The 20,741-nt window shown below is 42.2% G+C and overlaps 2 protein-coding genes across 8 annotated transcripts in view; one reads left to right on the top strand and one right to left on the bottom strand.

Annotated features, from left to right (window-relative positions):
* Window positions 1-19,863, top strand: part of ATP10D (ATPase phospholipid transporting 10D (putative)) — a 363,249-nt gene extending 343,386 nt beyond the window's left edge. For 5 of the 6 annotated variants that reach the window (XM_029588247.1, XM_029588237.1, XM_029588263.1 and 2 more), the window contains one exon: window positions 16,644-19,863. In XM_029588247.1, the coding sequence (XP_029444107.1) occupies window positions 16,644-16,848 (205 nt within the window). In that variant the 3' untranslated portion in view covers window positions 16,849-19,863. Of the gene's footprint in view, window positions 1-6,092; window positions 6,212-16,643 lie in introns of those variants that run through there. The other variant, XM_029588271.1, reaches the window with a different exon arrangement.
* The window catches only part of CORIN (corin, serine peptidase), a 513,735-nt gene that overhangs the window by 50,186 nt on the left and 442,808 nt on the right, over window positions 1-20,741 (bottom strand). The gene's annotated exons all lie outside the window — the stretch shown is intronic.

Raw genomic sequence — 20,741 nt, 5'->3', positions numbered from 1 at the left:
CAGCAGCTGGTAACCCAAGAGTGGGACGCTCCAGAGATGGGCTTAAAGGGTCAGCAAGGCTATGGACAACATAAGAACATGCCATGCTGGGTCAGACCAAGGGTCCATCAAGCCTAGCATCCTGTTTCCAACAGTGGCCAATCCAGGCCATAAGAACCTGGCAAGTACCCAAAAGTTAAGTCTATTCCATGCTACCGTTGCTAGTAATAGCAGTGGCTATTTTCTAAGTCAACTTAATTAATAGCAGGTAACAGACTTCTCCTCCAAGACCTTATCCAATCCTTTTTTAAACACAGCTATACTAACTGAACTAACCACTTCCTCTGGCAACAAATTCCAGAGTTTAATTGTGCGTTGAGTGAAAAAGAACTTTCTCCGATTAGTTTTAAATGTGCCACATACTAACTTCATGGAGTGCCCCCTAGTCTTTCTATTATCTGAAAGACTAAATAACCGATTCACATCTACCCGTTCTAGACCTCTCATGATTTTAAACACCTCCATCATATCCCCACTCAGCCGTCTCTTCTCCGAGCTGAAAAGTCCTAACGTCTTTAGTCTTTCCTCATAGGGGAGCTGTTCCATTCCCCTTATTATTTTGGTTGCCCTTCTCTGTACCTTCTCCATCGCAATTATATCATTTTTTTGAGATGCGGCGACTAGAATTGTACACAGTATTCAAGGTGCGGTCTCACCATGGAGCGATAGAGGCATTATGACATTTTCCGTTTTATTCACCATTCCCTTTCTAATAATTCCCAACATTCTGTTTGCTTTTTTGGCTGCCGCAGCACACTGAACTGACGATTTCAATGTGTTATCCATTATGACTCCTAGATCTCTTTCTTGGGTGGTAGCAGCTAATATGGAACATAACATTGTATAACTATAGCATGGGTTATTTTTCCCTATATGCATCACCTTGCACTTATCCACATTAAATTTCATCTGCCATATCGATGCCCAATTTTCCAGTCTCACAAGGTCTCCCTGCAATTTATCACAATCTGCTTGTGATTTAACTACTCGGAACAATTTTGTATCATCTGCAAATTTGATTACCTCACTTGTCTTATTTCTTTCCAGATTAAATTTAAATATATTGAAAAGTAAGGGTCTCAATACAGATCCCTGAGGCACTCCACTGCCCACTCCCTTCCACTGAGAAAATTGTCCATTTAATCCTACTCTCTGTTTCCTGTCTTTTAGCCAGTTTGTAATCCACGAAAGGACATCACCACCTATCCCATGACTTTTTACTTTTCCTAGAAGCCTCTCATGAGGAACTTTGTCAAACGCCTTCTGAAAATCCAAGTACATCACATCTACCGGTTCACCTTTATCCACATGTTTATTAACTCCTCAAAAAAAAGTGAAGCAGATTTGTGAGGCAAGACTTGCCTTGGGTAAAGCCATGCTAACTTTGTTCCATTAAACCATGTCTTTCTATATGTTCTGTGATTTTGATGTTTAGAACAATTTCCACTATTTTTCCTGGCACTGATGTCAGGCTAACCAGTCTGTAGTTTCCTGAATCGCCCTTGGAGCCCTTTTTAAATATTGGGGTTACATTAGCTATTCTCCAGTCTTCAGGTACAATGGATGATTTTAATGACAGGTTACAAATTTTTACAAATAGGTCTGAAATTTCATTTTTTAGTTCCCTCAGAACTCTGTGGTGTATATCCTTTTCCTGAAGAGACGTTGAAGCTGCTTAGGTGCAGAAGGTTGATGCCTCCATGTCTGCGGTTACGAAAAGAACCACAATACCAATTGTCAGCGTGGCGGCCTTGAAGGACTTGCAAGACTGGAAACTTTAGGTCCACCTCCAGCAGAGTTTTGAGGTGTCCGCCCTGGGCATCAGGGCTGCAGTATGCAGTAACTTCATGCTCTGTGCCAGTTTGAGGTTGGTCCAACAGAGTGCCAAGGACCTGTCACCCAGGGAGGCGGAACAGGCAGAGCGCTTGGAAGTAGTGGTAGCTTACGGGGTGGATGTCTCCAAGAACAGGCCAGAGGCAGACTATGGGGAGGTCTCAGTCCTGGTCCCAGTCCTTTTATTCCTGCGGGACCAGAAAGATGGATCAGGTCAAGGACGCCAAAATCCTCACAATGAAGATTGACTGGCACACTCCTCAACTCATCCCATCAGGGGTCGGCTGACCTTTTTTTACGAGGAGTGGGCCAAAATCACCATGGACCAGTGGGTCTTCAGTGTGATAAAACACAGCTACGCTTTAGAATTTGCTCCTCCTTTAAGAAACCTGTTCATGGTCTCCCCCGTATGTTCACGACAAAGGTCGTCGTTCGCTAGACCATCCATTTATTTCATCGTCTCAAAAAAAAAAAAAAAAAAGGGGGGGGGACTTTTCGGCCCATCCTAGACCTACAGAAGGTGAACATGATACTCAAAGTCCCCCGTTTGTGGATGGAAACGTTGAGGTCCATCATAGCAGTGATCTGCAGCGGAGAATTCCTGGCCTCTCTAGACCTCACGGAGGCGTAGCTGCATATAGGGATACACCAGGATTACCAGAGATATCTCCGGTTCAAGATACTCGGAGAACATTTCCAGTTTTGCGCTCTTCCTTTCAGACTCACTACAGCTCCAAGGACCTTCACCAAAGTCATGGTAGTGGTAGTGGCAGTGCTTCAAAAGCAGGGAATTCTGGACCACCCTTACTTGGACAACTGGCTCATCTGAGCAAAGTCCCAAGACCTTTGTCGCCAAGCCGTAGAAGCTGTAGTGAGTCTCTTATGATCCTTGGACTGGGTGGTCAATCTCAACAAGAGCCATCTTTCACCCTCGCAGGTCCTGGAGTTCTTGGGGGCGAAGTTCAATACCTGTGCCGTAAAGGTTATTCTCTTGGAGGAGCGCACAACCAAGATGCTATCGCAGGTCCAGAGGTTTCTGAACATAAGGACTCCCACAGTATGGCACTACTTACAGGTTTGCGGCTCCATGGCCTTCACCTTAGAATTGGTTCCATGGGTGTTTGCTCATATGCAACCCCTTCAGAGGGCTTTCCTCTCCAGGTGGGACCCCAGGTCGGAGCAATTCCATCTTCCTCTACTGTTTACAGAGTCTGCCAGATCCAGTCTCTCGTGGTGGCTGGGCCAGGCCCATTTGGAATGTGGCGTGAACCTCGAGCTACTACACTGGATAGTGGTGATGACCGATGCCAGCCTCTCCGGTTGGGGGGTAGTGTGCCAATCCCGATCAGTGCAGGGTCGGTGGACAAAAGAGGAAGCCTCTTGGCCCATCAATCGCCTGGAAACGAGGGCAGTACAGTTGGTCCTTCTGGAGTTCCTCCCTCTTTTACAGAATCGAGCGGTCTGAGTCCTGTCGGAAAATGCGACCACAGGGACCTACATCAATTACCAGGGAGATACCAAGAGCAGAGCAGTGGCTCTGGAAACGGACCTACTGATGACTTGGGCGGAGAAGAACTTGGCAATGTTGGCAGTAACCTACATTGCAGGCTCCAACAACATCCAGGCAGACTTCCTAAGCCATCAACTGGATCCGGGAGAGTGGGACCTTTCCAAGGAGGCGATGACGCTAATTTCGTGCAGGTGAGGAACTCCTCAAGTTGATCTGATGGCGACAAGGGAGAATGCCAAGGCCCCACGCTTCTTCAGTCGCAGAAGGGAACACGGAACGGAAGATGTCGATGCCCTTGGCTGACCGAGGTTCTGGTGTACGTGTTTCCTCCATGGCATCTAGAGGGCAAAGTTCTAAGAAGAATAGAATCTTACCCAGGAAGTGTGATTCTCTCGCTCCAGAGTGGCCCAGATGTCCTTGGTTTGTGGATCTAATTAACCTAGCCATGGACAGCCCCCTGAGACTTGGCTATCTACAGAACCTCCTCCGACAAGGTCCTATATTTTTCGATCAAGCAGATCGCTTTTGTCTAGTGGCCTGGCTTTTGAGAGGCGGACACTGAGGAAGAAGGATACCCAGAAGATGTGATTTCCTCGCTGTTGTGAGCTTGAAGGACCTCTACGTCCTTAGCCTATGTCAGTCTGAAGAGTCTTTGAGTCTTGTTGTGCAGAGGGAGGAGTGGACCTGCGCATAGCACCCTGCGGGTCCAAGTCTCTGCTCTGGGCTGTTTACAAGGCAAGCTTCGTGGGACCAGTTTAGCAGCTCATCTGGATGTTGTATGCTTCCTTCAAGGGACAAAACACTTGACATCTCCGGTCCGCTAAGTTTGTCCCCCCCTAGAGCTTATATCTTGTCCTAAGAAGCATGTACATCACTCCTTTTGAACCTCTTAAGAGAGCTTCTATAAAAGATCTCACTCTGAAGGTGGTCTTTTTGGTGGCTATTTGTTCCACCAGGGGGTCTCGGACCTACAAGCTCTGTCCTGCAGAGATCCCTTTCTTCAGATTACGGATTCAGGGGTCTCCTTGCGGACGGTCCCTTCCTTCTTGCCGAAGGTGGTTTCCACGTTCCATTTGAACCAATCAATGGAGCTTCCGGCTTTTACGAATTTGGAGACCAGTTTGCCTCACACCACAGAGTTGAGACGCTGGATGTTCAACGCGCTCTACTACAATACCTGGAGGTCACTAACAGCTTTAGATTGTCAGATCACCTTTTCGTCCTCTGGAGTGGGACAAAAGAGAGCAGAAAACCTCTAAGGCCACTATTGCTAGGTGGTTGAAGGAAGCAATCGCGTCAGCTTACATATCTTGTGGTCGTCCGGACCCAAAGGGTTAAATGCTCATTTGATCCATTCACAAGTGACCTCCTAAGCGGAATCTCAGCTGGTGTCATCCCAAGAGATTTGCAGGGCGGCTACCTGGAAGTCTTTGCATACCTTGATCAGACACTACTGATTGGACGTCCAGGCCCCGGACGTCAACAATTTTGGATAAGTGTCTTCCGAGCGGGACTCTCACAGTCCCATCCCGGTTAGGGAAGCTTTGGTACATCCCAGGAATCTGGACTGATCTGGGTACGTACAGGGAAAGGAAAATTGGTTCTTTCCTACTAATTTTTGTTCCTATAGTATCACGGATCAGTCCAGATGCCCGCCCCGGGGCAATGGAAAAGCATGGAGAGAGTCTGCTTAATCTGTCTGTTTTGTTGCTTCTTTGTGTAACTCTGAAGAATGGCACAGGTTTTTTCTACTGGGTATTGTTCCTCGTATTTTAATAATTCCTCTGCTCGTTATGGGGAAGTTTAAAGTTAAATGTTGAGTGGATTTTGTCCTGCTTGGGTACAGATTAATACTGAGGAGATGCAGGTGGCACACCGGGTTAAGAGGCGATGCCTACAAAACTTTCTCTGTCTCCATTTGCTGGAAGGGAGGCAAAACCCAGGAGTCTGGACTGATCCATGGTACTACAGGAATGAAAATTAGCAGGTAAGAACCAATTTTCCTTTCAAGTAGCTTATTACAAATATTGGCTACAGTTTTTACAAAATGCTTTCTTGGGTGTTGTCACCCGAAATGCCTGCCATGCCCCCCCCCCCCCCAGGTTTTTATTTTCTGTCACTATGTTTAGATGGTTCCTCAGTGCATATTTGATTACCTCAAAGTGAATCAGCTGTCCTCTGGTTTCTAAATTTAGATTTCTAGATTTAGCTTCTCAAGTCTGCCTTCATATAGTTGGGATCTCATAGTTTATATACCATTTGAGTAGCCCCCACTTGTATACACTCCATGATTGATTTGTCACTTATCTTCTGTGTATGACCAAAACTGTCATGTAGTATTAGAAATATAGACAGGTTAGTGTAGGGTGACCAACTCTGCTCCTTAAGAGCCATAAACAGGCCAGTTTTTCAGGATGCCTCTTACATGCAAATATCTTTCATTCGTATTCAATGTGAATATCCTGAAAAACTGACCTGTTTTTAGTTCTCGGAGTTGACCACCCCTGCACTTGCTTGTCTATATTCCAATACTTCATGACAGTTTTGGTTACTCCACCAGATAAGTGACAAATCAACAGCTAAGTGTTTGCAACTGGGGTACTCAAGGATCTTGACTAGTGCCTCCTAGATGAGTATGATCAATACCTGTTTCAGTTAGCAAAACATTTTGCTGTGTCCTAAAATCCTGTTTACTTTTTTTTTTTTTTAGATAACTTCAGGCATGCCATTTTTCTTTTTTGGATGGTTGATCATCACAGTCTTCTCTTCCATAGTGACCTTAATGATTCTTCAAGTCTGAATATATTTGCGGCACAATTACTTTCTAGGTGCATAACATAGTACTTGCTAGCACTGAATGTTTCTGCTACCATTCAGCTCTCTTGTTCTGTTTCTTGATATTTTGTTGCATGGCTGACTTTTCTCAGATATATCCACAATAGCCAAGTTTTGCTATTATCTGCAAACCTTGCTAGCAAGTTCTCTATCCTCTGGGTTACTAATGTGCAGGATGAATAGTGCTGGGCAAAACACTGAATTCAAGTGCTGCATACATTGCATTCTTCAGAAAGCTCTAACCATTTACTATGCTCCATTGCTTTCATAGAGCAGCCCATTTATGAATTAGTCCCTTTATTCCTGTGTAGCATTCCCTTCAGGTAATACAGGAAACCTGCCACAAAGGGCGGGGAGGGGGGGGGGTACGCACTGCTACAGAACCCCTGCCTGCACTTGCAAGCAGAGAGAGTCAGAGTGGGGGTTTCAGAATAGCACTGGGAGAGAAGTGCAGTGCCTAGATTCTCCTCCTTCACTCTCAAGGAGCCTTCTTTTTCTTTGTCCCGTCCCCCCCCCCCCCCGGTTCAATATAGTAGGGTATTCTAGGCAAACACCACCCTGATAAATTGTTTCACAATGTTTACTGACGAACCAGGAATATGGGGTAAGGGGGATCAGGGATAGCAAATAAAACATGCAATAATGACGACATCAGTAGCAATACAGAGTATAATGAAATATGTAGTGCACCTAGTCATCACTAACTGTTTAGGCATAGACTTAGGCAATGAGAAGAAAATAGTTAACTTCTCCCTTTGCTATGGCTTTACTTCTGGGTACCAAGGAATTTAGAACACTTCAAAGTCCCCAGTCCTGGTTAGTGTGCACGCCAAAAAAATGGTGGGGCCCTGGCTGTTTATATTCAAGCAAATGGCAGACAGCAAATGAGTGCTGTAGTTTGTGAGGTGTTTATCTCCTTGAGAAAATCCAAATACTCTAATTTCTCCAAAACAAGGTGGTCTAGCAGAGATCCAAGTCCCCTTATCCTTGTTAATGAGGACTGTCTGCAGTGTTTAACAGGCTGCCCTTATAGAGGAGTCTAACTTCGGCTTGATCTGGGCTTCTAACAGCAATAAAAGTATTATCCCAGGACAAGCAGGATGCCAGTCCTCACATATGAGTGACATCATTGCGGGGAAAACTTTCTGACAAAGTTTCTAGAAACTTTTGACTGGCCCTGTGAGGCCACTGAGCATGCCCAGCATGCCATGATATTCTCTGCCACAGTGGTCTCTCTCTAGTCTTTGTTTTTCCACGCTGCTGTAAGCATCGCGGATCAAGGAGCCTTGTGAGTTTTCCTCACAAATATATCTGACTGAAAAGTCAACAAATTTTCTCCCATAAGGGATCTCTCTGTTTTCTACCGGCCGGTGAGTAATTTGTCTCGTTTTTACTTTTAGTAAAAACTTTCTCTCATTTTCTTTTCCCATTTTTTCGACTGCTGTCGACAAAAAAATGGCTTCCGGATTTAAAAAATGTCTGGTTTGTAATAGAACAATGTCCATAACAGGTCCACATCTACAGTGTGTTATCTGTTTGGGAGATAAACACGATGTTTCATCCTGCCCTCAATGTGCAGAGATGACTCCTAAAGGAAGAAAACTTCGACAGGAGAAGATGGAACATCTCTTTCACCTTCAGCTCCTTCCTTCTCCTTCAACATCAACGAAGTTGTCCTCAGTGGGGGTTACAAAGCGAATTTTATTGGAAAAAACGTCGTCTGGAGAGATCGGGAGATCATCCATTGCCATCGATAAGGTCGGTAGTTGATCATCGACCAAAACATTGCCATCGACATATATCGACTCCAGCAAAGCCCCTCTCCCCGGAGGAACCAACCGCTAAACGGCAAAAACCTCAGGAAACTCTGCTACCTTCGGCGCCGGGGCCTATACCTGCATCGATTGAACCTCCGCAGGGATCTGCGGACATGATAGTGACGCCTACACCGCCACCGCATACAGCTGCTCTGACTACACCGGCTGTATCGCAGGAATTGTCAGATTTTATCAAACAAGTGGTGCTCCCAGGCCCTGAAAGAACACACACCTACTCCGGTGCCATCACCAATGCCGGTTATTGAACCGATGCCGGTACCTTTACTGATGCCGGTGATTGTACCAAAGCCGGTAACTATACCGATGCCGGTACCTATGCCGATGCAGACGATGCCGTCATCTACAACGATTCCAGTTAAGATGATGCTGGCACGGCCACCGAACATACCAACGCCATCGTCGATTCCGGTGCCGTCACCATCGATGCCAATCTCTCCTGGGGACCCGGGACATCCAGAACTGGCACTCTACCAACTTCTAATGAAGAGATTTGATGAGGTGGTCGGTGCTCTTCCTCCCAAACCTGGTAAAGAACACCTGGAGGACTCTCCCTTGAAAGATCCACAACCAGGTCCTTCAGGGATTCCTAGACAGCCTAGAACTTCCACAATCTCTCCACCTGAACAGGATCCATATGATACTTGGAGTGATACACACTCAGATACCTCATCTGAAGCTTTCATGTCAGATCCTTCACCACTGGATCCAAGGAAAAAATCTCCACTGGAAGATTTCTCATTCACAACCTTTATCCAGGAAATGGCTGACACCATCCCGTTCATCTTGGTCACAGAGCAGGACGTAAGGCAACAAACATTGGAGGTTCTTCAATTTGTAGACCCTCTAAAACTAGTGGTAGCTATACCAGTCCATGATGTGCTTCTGCAATTACAACATCAGATTTGGGAACATCCATACTCAGTGCCAGCTGTTAACAAAAGAATGGACACCACATATTTGGTGCAGTCTGCTCCTGGCTACCAAAAATCATAGCTTCCTCACCAGTCAGTAGTGGTAGAGTCTGTGCAGAAGAAGTCTAAGAGAATTAGACCACATTTCTCAAATCCCCCAGGAAAAGATCACAGATTTTTAGATTCCCTGGGGCGCAAATTCTATCAAGGGGCCATGTTGAATTCCAGGATATCTTCATATCAATTATACATGACCCAGTACCAAAGAAATTTGTGGAAGCAAATGCAGGACTTTATTCCATCACATCAGGAAGCAGCCCAAATGATCATTCATAAAGGGCTAGAAGCAGGCAAACACGAGGTCCGTGCAGCCTATGATGGTTTCGAGACAGCCTCCAGAGTGGCTGCATCGGGTATAAGTGCCAGACGTTGGGCATGGCTTAAAGCCTCGGATCTCAGGCCTGAGGTCCAGGACAAGTTAGTAGATCCTCCCATGTCTTGGTGATAATCTTTTCGGATCATGAGAACATAAGAACATGCCATACTGGGTCAGACCAAGGGTCCATCAAGCCCAGCATCCTGTTTCCAACAGTGACCAATCCAGGCCATAAGAATCTGGCAAGTACCCAAAAACTAAGTCTATTCCATGTTACCGATGCTAATGGCAGTGGCTATTCTCTAAGTGAACTTAATAGCAGGTAATGGACTTCTCCGCCAAGAACTTATCCAATCCTTTTTTAAACACAGCTATACTAACTGCACTAACCACATCCTCTGGTAACAAATTCCAGAGTTTAATTGTACATTGAGTAAAAAAGAACTTTCTCTGATTAGTTTTAAATGTGCTCCATGCTAACTTCATGGAGTGCCCCCTAGTCTTTCTATTATCTGAAAGATAAATAACCAATTCACATCTACCTGTTCTAGACCTCTCATGATTTTAAACATCTCTATCATATCTCCCCTCAGCCGTCTCTTCTCCCAGCTGAAAAGTCCTAACCTCTTTAGTCTTTCCTCATAGGGGAGATGTTCCATTCCCCTTATAATTTTGGTAGCCCTTCTCTTTACCTTCTCCATCGCAATTATATCTTTTTTGAGATGTGGCGACCAGAATTGTACACAGTATTCAAGGTGCGGTCTCACCATGGAGCGATACAGTGGCATTATGATATTTTCCGTTTTATTCACCATTCCCTTTTTAATAATTCCCAACATTCTGTTTGCTTTTTTGACTGCCGCAGCACACTGAACTGACTATTTCAATGTGTTATTCACTATGACGCCTAGATCTTTCTTGGGTTGTAGCACCTAATATGGAACCCAACATTGTGTAATTATAGCATGGGTTATTTTTCCCTATATGCATCACCTTGCACTTATCCATATTAAATTTCATCTGCCATTTGGATGCCCAATTTTCCAGTCTCACAAGGTCTTCCTGCAATTTATCACAATCTGCTTGTGATTTAACTGCTCTGAACAATTTTGTGTCATCTGCAAATTTGATTATCTCACTCGTACAGGATGCAGTTGTTCAATTAAAAGAGCATACAGAGACCCTGAGACAGCTTTCATTGATCCCGCAGAATTCACCTAAGCAGCCAATTTGTAGGCCTGAAAGGAAGGATTCTAGAAGACCTTTCTATAGACAGAGGCGGTATTACCCCCCTACATCTAGGAGCAGGTCTTCTAGGCCGCAACAAAGGGCTCAGCCCAGACAGCCTAGACCATCCAGGCCTCAACCTTCACCACAGACTGGTCCGGCTGCTGGCTTTTGAGGCCATTTCCAGGGAACACAGCCATCTCTCCAATCCTCATCCAGAGCTTCCGGTAGGAGGTCGCGTATCCTCCTTTTACACCCATTGGGTTCAAATAACAACATAAGAAAATGCCATACTGGGTCAGACCAAGGGTCCATCAAGCCCAGCATCCTGTTTCCAACAGAGGCCAATCCAGGCCATAAGAACCTGGCAAGTACCCAACAGAACAATGGGTACTTGCAATAATATCTCGAGGTTACCAACTCAATTTCCTCTCAATTCCAACAGATTCTCCTCAGAGACCTCTCTCTCTCAGCGAAAATCACATAATCCAATTGCAAGTAGAATTCTCCACCTTTCTGAAAGCCAGGGCTGTAGAGCCAGTGCCCCGGACTCAGCAGGGCAGAGGATTCTATTCCCTTTATTTCCTCATTCCAAAGAAAACCGGAGGCCTATGTCTCATCCTAGACCTCAGAAATCTCAACAAGTTTCTGAAGAAAGAAAAGAAAAAGGATGGTGTCTCTAGGCACCATGCTTCCACTTCTTCAAACAGGAGATTGGCTTTGTTCTCTGGATCTTCAAGACGCTTACGCTCACATTCCAATATTCCCTCCTTATCGCAAATATCTTCGCTTCATGGTGGGTCATCGACATTTCCAGTACAGAGTACTACCATTCAGACTTGCCTCTGCTCCCAGAGTATTCACCAAATGTCTGGCAGTAATAGCAGCACACTTGCACAAAGAAAGTGCCCATGTCTTTCCCTAATTAGACGACTGGCTCATCAGAAGTCACTCAACAAGGAGCTCTGGCTTCTCTCAGTCGAACAATTACTATACTTCACTCCATGGGCTTTCTCATCAATTATCAAAAGTCCCATCTTACTCCATCTCATCTGCTTCAATTCATTGGAACAGAATTGAACACCATCCTCTCAAAGGCTTTTCTACCTGAGGATCGAGCAGAAACACTTTCCCTACTGGCAAACTCGATTCACTCAAAGAAACAAGCAATAGCTTATCAGTTTCTAACCTTACTAGGCCACATGGCCTCCACAGTTCATGTTACTCCTATGGCAAGGTTAGCCATGAGGGTAACGCAATGGACTTTAAGATCACAATGGATCCAAGCCATTCAACCATTATACTCCCCAATTCAAGTAACCCACCAGCTACGTTCATCTCTACTTTGGGCGAACAAGGACAGTTTGCGCAAGGGCCTTCCCTTCCAGCAACCAGTCCCACAGATAACTTTAAACTACAGATGCATCCACCTTGGGTTGGGGAGCTCACATAAACAATCTCCAAACCCAGGGTACTTGGACAAAACTCGAAGCAACATTTCAAATCAATTTCCTGGAACTTCGAGCTATACGTTATGCACTGCATGCGTTCAAGGACTGCCTTTCACACAAGACTGTTCTCAACCAAACGGACAACACAGTAGCCATGTGGTACATCAACAAACAGGGAGGTACGGGCTCGTATCTCCTTTGTCAAGAAGCTGCACAGATTTGGTACTGGGCCCTGACACTGCATGTTTCTCCGGTCCACTTATCTGGCAGGCATTCACAGCGTAGTGGCAGATCGACTCAGTCATCAGTTCCAACCACACAAGTGGTCCCTGGATCCCTTAATAGTGACCAGGATATTTCAGCGTTGGGGACAACCAACAATAGACCTCTTTGCGTCACATCTGAATCACAAAGTAGACAGATTCTGTTTTCTACACAAACAGAAAAACCAGCCAGCCAAGGATGCCTTTGCTTGCCCTTGGAACTCAGGCCTTCTATACGCGTATCCTCCAATACCGCTCATAACCAAAACTCTAGTGAAACTACAACAGGACAAAGAGTCCATGATACTCATAGCCCTGTATTGGCCTCGACAAGTATGGTTTCTCACACTTCTAGACCTCTCGATCAGGGATCCCATTCGCCTGGGTGTAGCTCCCATTCTCATAACTCAGGATCAGGGTCGGTTGCGCCATCCCAACCTTCAATCCCTATCCCTGACAGCATGGATGTTGAAAGCTTGATCTTACGATCACTCAATCTTTCAAACAATGTATCTCAAGTGCTTTTAGCTTCACGTAAACCTTCAACACGAAAGAACTATTCTTCAAAATGGAAAAGGTTTACTTTGTGGTACAGCCAAAAGAGTATAGATCCTTTCACCTGCCCCACAACTTCTCTACTAGACTACTTATGCCATCTTTCAGACTCTGGTCTCCAGACTTCATCTGTAAGAGTCCATTTAAGTGTAATCTCAGCTTACCATAAGATGGGAGATGCACCAATATCCATACAACCTCTTGTCAGCAGGTTTATGAGAGGTTTAACTCAACTTAGGCCACCAATTCGGCCACCAGTCATAGAATGGGACCTGAATCTGGTCTTAACGAGACTCATGCGTTCTCCCTTTGAACCCATGAATTCCTTTGAGTTTAAATTTCTCACATAGAAAACTATCTTCCTCATAGCCATTACATCGGCTGGAAGGGTTAGTGAGTTACAAGCACTTGTCACATACTCACCATACACAAAATTCCTACATGACAGATGGGTTCTCCGTACACATCCAAAATTCCTCCCCAAGGTAGTTACAGAATTCCACTCGAACCAATCCATACTTATACCCACATTCTATCCAAGGCCTCATTCACACCAAGGAGAACGAGCCTTACATACCTTGGACTGTAAGCGTGCGCTAGCATTTTACTTAGACCGCACTGCAGTCCACAGGAAATCCACTCAACTCTTTGTATCTTATGATCCTAACAAACCGGGTAAAGCAGTGGGTAAACATACTCTATCCAATTGGTTAGCAGATTGCATACAGTTTTGCTATGAAAAAGCAGGCCTTCCTCTCCAAGGGAGAGTAAAGGCGCATTCAGTAAGAGTGATGTCAACCTCAGTAGCACACTATCGTTCAGTGCCAATCCTTGACATATGTAAAGCAGCAACATGGAGTTCTCTTCACACCTTTGCAGCTCATTACTGTTTGGATAAACAGGGACGATAAGATTCAGCCTACGGACAATCTGTCTTAAAGAACTTGTTTCCAGTTTAATCCCAACTCCTTCTACATCCAATCTGCTGTGATTTTCGGCTGCCTCATTTTCAACAACAATACTTCACTGTTGCTTCACTACAAAATGACACAGCCTCTAGCTTGCTAATCACCCATATGTGAGGACTAGCATCCTGCTTGTCCTGGGATAAAGCAAAATTGCTTACCTTGTAATAGGTGTTATCCCCAGGACAGCAGGATGTAGTCCTCACGAAACCCGCCACCCCACGGAGTTGGGTCCGATACGTTTTATTATTTTATTTTTTGCTAAAGCTTATTGCTACATACGAGACTAGAGAGAGACCCCTGTGGCAGAGAATATCATGGCATGCTGGGCATGCTCAATGACCTCACAGGGCTAGTCAAAAGTTTCTAGAAACTTTGACAGAAAGTTTTCCTGCAATAGGGCGCCATCAGTGACGTCACCCATATGTGAGGACTACATCCTGCTGTCCTGGGATAACACTTATTACAAGGTAAGCAATTTTGCTAAGTAAAACATTCTACTCTACTCTCCTCCTCTTAGTATACCTCTTTGAAGGTTTATTTTTACTTAACTCATTCCCCAAGGAGGAAGACCCAACCACAATGCTCCTGGTCTTAGAAATCCGTGGAGATCTCCACATCTGGGCGCATAGCTCTTCTCCGCCTGCTTGTGAAACTCATACTGCTGATCTGTTTTCTTCCAGGACATATCCCCCATCTTTTTTTACTTAGCTCTGCTGTCCCAGGTCTTAGCACTCCCTTCCAAAGCCTGGGCAAAAAAAAGCCTGAAAGTCAGCATTTTTGTCATTTTTTTTTTTGTTTTGTACACAACGTATGGAACCAACAAACCTTTCACTCTCTTCCTGGTTGCTAATGAACTCCCATTGGCTCATAGTCAGATGCGCTCAGACTACATCAATCTGTTCCTTCTCCAATGTTAACCCTGCAGCTGTGTCAGGGTCTGATTCAGGCAACCAACTCCAAGAGTTGCTTCATCAACAAATTTTAATAAGAAATAAAGTTCCAAACATAACCTGGGTTCCTGACTTACAGTATGCAGATGTGAACAAACAGATCAGCCAAGCAGGGTTCCCTTACCTTGCAAGTGATGTCTGAACTCCCAGCAGCTCGATAAGCTCCAACATAGCCTCTGTCGGACCCAGCCCTACAGGTTAAGAAGAGCGTTGTGCCAGCAGAGAACTCTCTGCTGGCTAACACTTAAAACGGATGTGGTAGAAGGGAGTGTTTACTTCTGGGTCAGTGACCCACTGGCTGGGCACAACCCAGCCCACCAAACCTGAACAATAATAGTAATACTGCTTCCCATGTTTCCATCATCAGCATATCTTAACAGTCTCCTGCTCCCAGGGATGGCAGTTCAAGACCCTCGGTGGCTTACAAAGCTGCTGGTCTGAAAAGACTTTTGCTTTACGCAAGTGAAACAAATCCTTTGCAATACTCAAACAGTTCTTTCAGTATTGTTTCTTCTTGCAACAGGAGACAGCTAGTAGGCTGTGAAGTTCCAAAGTCCCTTAGGCAAGTCTGAGGCATAGAGGTATTAGTTCAGTTTAAACCATCTCCCTTGCAAAGCACAGTTCCAACAAAGTGAAAGCTAATGGGGTCAGAGATGCAAATTATTGTACCTCACTACATCTGCGTTTTTCCATTTTACCATCTGTGTTTTGCTGATATGTAAACAGATGATATTCCCAGTTTTTTGTATCGCTCAATTTTTAGCCTTTTTTTTTAAGTAAATATATATATTTAAAAAAGGCTATTTAAAGTAAATGTGTATATATATTAAATATATATATAGTTTTATTGTAACTTTTCTGCTTCCCTCCACTTGTTAATTGTTCAAGGTTATTACACCCCCCTGTTACCTGTGAACCAGCATGATGTGATTGTATCATGAATGCCGGTATAGAAAAGCTCTAAATAAATAAATAAATATATATATATATATATATATATATATATATATATATATATATATATATATATATATAAACAAAAAATAAATTTGTTCACTGAAGCCAAGTTGGCTCTGCTGTTTTAGTTCAGATTGCCATAAATGAACCTTCTAATATATCCCTGTTTTGTTTTGGCTTTTTTTTAACATTTTCTAGGTAAAACTAATTTCCAATTTCTAAGTCTGCTGGTGAGACTTTCTAGTTTCCACCAGATTCTCAAAAACACTTTTTTTTTTTTTTTTGTAATAGCTGACCGTTGTGAATTGCCATGCTTTTGGTGCTCAATCGACCCTTAGTCAGTCATTCAGGATTAATCTGACACATTTTGTAATTTGTCACAGACTTCAAGCCGTTTGACACAGATTAACCCTTTTCTGATCTTTGCAGTTTCAATGTGTTCATGTAGCATTGCCCTGACCACCATCTGAATTATTTCCTTCATCTACCATGCTCCTCAGTATCTCGCCAGCTAAATCATAATTCTCATTGTATATCTCTTCCTCCTGTGTGAACAGCGTGTAGACGTGCTCCTGCCCTCCTTTCTTCATGTGAGCTGGTGGTGATTTTTTTAGTAGTCCCCTTTGATATATTTGGAAAATTGAAATTCTCTTACTCATTTAATTATTCTTTCTTCTGGTTTCCTTTCTGTTAGCCCTTTATGTAGCTGCTATATTTGAGAACAGGTGCCCAAAGGAGGCTTCTGTCCATTGCTGACACCCCTTTGCCTATTTAATGCTTGCCAACATGGGCCTGTCTTTGGTTTGGTTTTAAGTACTCATTTCCAGTTTCTGATCATCTGCTAGTAAAGCTGGTATTTTTTTAATTGAAATTTCTTGGAAAAGATGCTGTGTGTGTCTTGTTGCTAGACTAACTCCTTCTTTGTTTCAGGTTTTTGTACAGAGTTCTTCAAGGCACTGTGTGTCCAACCCCACTATTGAGAGCCCAGCATTTTGGAAAACTGACTCCTGAGGAATGTAGGGAATCGATCAGACAGTGGAAGAATAATATTGAGAAGCAAACTATCACTGATGCATTGGCATATTCAAATTCAATCAATGGCAGTCTATCAGTAAGCAATACAGTTCATTCATAAGCTTTTCCATTGATGGGGACATCATCTTCTACCAGAAAAGGAGACTTTACAGTAAAGACTTCCTTCATGTCCAGTGATCCCAGTGCAGAGGGGAATAAATAGACTCTGAAAGAAACAAATTATTTGCGAAATAATTTAGAAAACATTCTCCCTCCTCCTCTGGAGTTCTCCACTTCAGTTTTGAAGAAGTTGACAGTGAAATTGTCTGAACAAACAAGTGAAATGAACAGTTCATCTTAAGTAAAGCAACAGATACGCTGAGTATTGCATATACATTTCTTGTCCAATGGAAAAGAGCTGAAAAAATTCCTACACTCAATCGCTAGTATATACTATATGGTTCCTTTTTTTATATACATTTCTTGCACATATTTTTGTAATCCTAACAAAGCGGTCAGATTGTGGAAAGTATTTTTAAACAAGCCTTTTCTTTTTTTAAATAATGGATTCACATATTTACTTTTTAGAGCGTCAGAAAGAAATGACAGATTAGGAATATTTGGCCTAATTTTATCTAGCTCTGTGTCAGTTCTGTACAGTTGTAAAATACCAGAGGGGAGTTATTTCGTTTCTCCTGGGAAATTTTTCTTAACTTTTCAAACTTTTATTTCCTATGGAATCTGTTTCATTGTAGTAGGTATGTGATGAGCTATGACCAATGAGGTCTAGGTGCATAGCATTCTATCAGAAAATCCTTAGATTCTTTTCTTTAATCTTAGTTCCTCTACAAAATGGTATAAATTCGGTTATGCTGTCTTGCCAGTAATAAATATTTACCCAACATGCACACAACTTGCAGAACAAAATCAGAAATGCTAAAAACATTTAAATATGCCAAATTTCAATCAGTAACAGTATTATGATATATATGTATAATATTTGGCACTCATCTAGATAGAGTGCTGAGTACTCAAATATATTTTTATAGTGGACCAAACCTAAATTTCTTAACTACAATACATCAGTATTTAATTTGTATCAGTGTATACAATTGTTATGCAAATTGGAAGTATTCCAGACAGAATTGTTTGTTAATAGAGTTCTATTTTGATCAGTTATCTGTTACATATGTCTGTCTCCTCTTTTGGCAATGCTCAAAAGTGGTGTGGCATAGGGTTCCTGAGTAACTATAAAAGAAGTAATTAAGAGAACAAATAGAAAGCTAGTTGCAAATTATCACCTATTGTAAAACGAACTTGTGTGACACCTAATTTCTGCTGTTCATGGTCATTCCTGAAATGTTACAAATGTAATATAGTTCAGATTGAGAAAATTTTGCAGAAGTACATTTTTGATGTAAGAAAACCAGTTCTTGTTTAAACTTTCATTATAAAGTGACATTTTAATGATGAAAAAAAAAGTCATTCTGAATCTAGCTCAAATCCTTTGTGATGAAGAAGCTTGTTGTAGAACCAATAAGAAGAATTTGTATAACGTACATGACTTGAAATCATTGCCTTGCAAATGAGTATAACATTTAAGTGGTTTTCAAATTGAAACATGCAACATGAGAAATTAGTTAAACCATGAGTACTGACTTTTTTTTTTTTTTTTAAATCAATCTAAGCATTAGTAAATACACAGTTGGCCTTGCAGGGAAACTGCAAGTGGTATACAGTAAATTTTTAAAAATCTAATAATTTGAGGACAATTAAGTGAAAAAAAATTACCTTATCAAAAGTATCATCAAATCTTTATATTATCTGATATTGTTTTACCTTAAAGAATTAACTTCTGTTCATTAGTGCATATTTGTACTAGTTACAGTGAGTACTCTTAACGAAGATAGTATTTTTGTGCTATAGTTTTTCTGGTATATTTATTGCTGTTTTAATTTTGAAACTATTGCTATAGCTTATGAATAAATAAATCTGCTAGTATTTCTTCTGGTGCATGTACTTTGGTGACCATCTATATTAGCAGGCCACTAGCATTTGTTTCAAAATTAAAATGCTAAACTTAACAGGGAACATTGGTCTGATCACCCCCCTGTCTCCACTAGATACTCTGAAATCATTTGGGTTATCTATAAGTGATAGCTCTAGAGATGCTACTTCTGCTGGGACCATCTGGTTTCCAGTGCTATGGATTGTAAACAACACATCTGCTGATAGAAAAGTTAGGAGCAGCAAAGAGTGTTTTTTTGTTTTGTTTTTTTTTTAATATTGTTTCTAGTAGAATACTTTTTCTTTTTTTTTAAAGGAAATGATGATTGACAAGAATACTCTGGACTGAACAAAATTGAGTTAGGGTATTACATATTTGTTTCGTTTCCTTCCTTTAATGAGGACCAAATACTGCCTGGACAATGTCTGTCTGTAAATTAAGTTCTTTGAATTTGTGATTCTTAGTATGTAATCTCTTAAAATGGCTTAAAGCTATTTGTTTGCTGTATTTCTTTTAGTATTAAGTGCCATTCTTACAATAGCAATTTCAGTTTTTATACTTGAAAATTATGATTTCTTAATGACTTTAACCATTATTAGTAGAGCTAATAAACTTAAGGGGACATCTAGATGACACTGGATAAGTGGAGTTAATGCTATTAGCTTCAGAGAACAATCTTATTCTGTGGATACTGTAAGGGCTTAATTGTTGAGAGGAAGGTGGCCCACTTCACAGCCAAAAGTAAACAACTGTGTTGATAAGATATCAGGAAATTTGTTTATAGCAGATTTGCTAAGTGACTCAATTACTAGAGGCAGAATTTAGGTGCCAGAGTTGATCAAGAAGCATATCAAAAATCTAGCACTGGCCTAAAAGATCCTTTTAGAAATTAATCTACTTAACAGCTTTGCTGTGCACACAAGGATTTACTTCAGGGGGAGCTTGACAGACTGAAGCATGTTAGTACAGGTTATGCTAGAAGAGATCAGCTACTCTGTGAAGGTAGAAGGTATTTTAAGATTTACCTTATCAAAAACAGTTTTATGGGTTTTAAAAAAATATTTTGTAAATACGTGTAAATTGAAATATTTTTATTTATTAATGAGAATAAAGAAAAGATTGTACTTCCAGAATGTTTGAGTCTCTGTAATGCCTTTGAAGAATTTTAGCTTTGTACTTACTGTATTCTTAGTGCCCCTTTCAAGCATTTCAGGAATTAAAATTCCAATTGCAGCAGCATATTCCACTTTCATACCCTGTCCCTGGTTCATAGCACTGATCATACCACTGACTGCAAAGCTTTCCTTTTTTTTTTTTTGATGTGACGGTTACTATTCTTAACCATTAAGCCTTAGCTCACCTTTGATGCAACTCCAACATTACTCTCTGCATCATTGACAGGGGATGGCAGGAAATTTGAATCAAACACTTACCAACAAGGGCCCTGAACTTGGTGGTTGATGAAACAGATAAGTATGGGAAAATGTGTGGGAGCTTGCTGGGCAGACTGGATGGGCCGATTGATCTTTTTCTGCCATCATTTCTATGTTTTCCTTTATGGTGGTCATTCCATTCCCTTTCTTGCTTTGTATTATCCTAACTCCTCCCAGAAATTGCCTCAAACCAAAATGATTGTTCTTGATGGCATCACCAATTCCTGGATTGTGAAGGCAGAAGGGGAAGGGATTTGCCAAAGGTCAAACAAGTATTTGCTGGAAAGGATAAACTAAGGAAGCAGAAACTGCACTATTTACAAAGAGAAATCAGATACAGAATCAACACATCAACAGGAATGATTACACTTTGTCACAACTTCAGAAGCTGAAATATAAATATAATACAGTTTGTAGTCATCAACCAAGCAAATCAAGCTTCACAAACTTTCCTTTGTCAAACCATGTTGCCTGATGTCCCTTAATCTACCTGCACTATCTTTTTCTGTAGTATTGTTTCCATAATTTTGTCCCTTACTGAAGTTAGCCTGCCTCTTCGTCCCCACTTTTGTT

This window comes from Rhinatrema bivittatum, chromosome 1 (genome assembly GCF_901001135.1).
Source record: "Rhinatrema bivittatum chromosome 1, aRhiBiv1.1, whole genome shotgun sequence".
Lineage (NCBI taxonomy): Eukaryota > Metazoa > Chordata > Amphibia > Gymnophiona > Rhinatrematidae > Rhinatrema > Rhinatrema bivittatum.
Note: the sequence above shows the minus strand (reverse complement) of the source record. Positions and strands in the feature narration are given on the sequence as shown.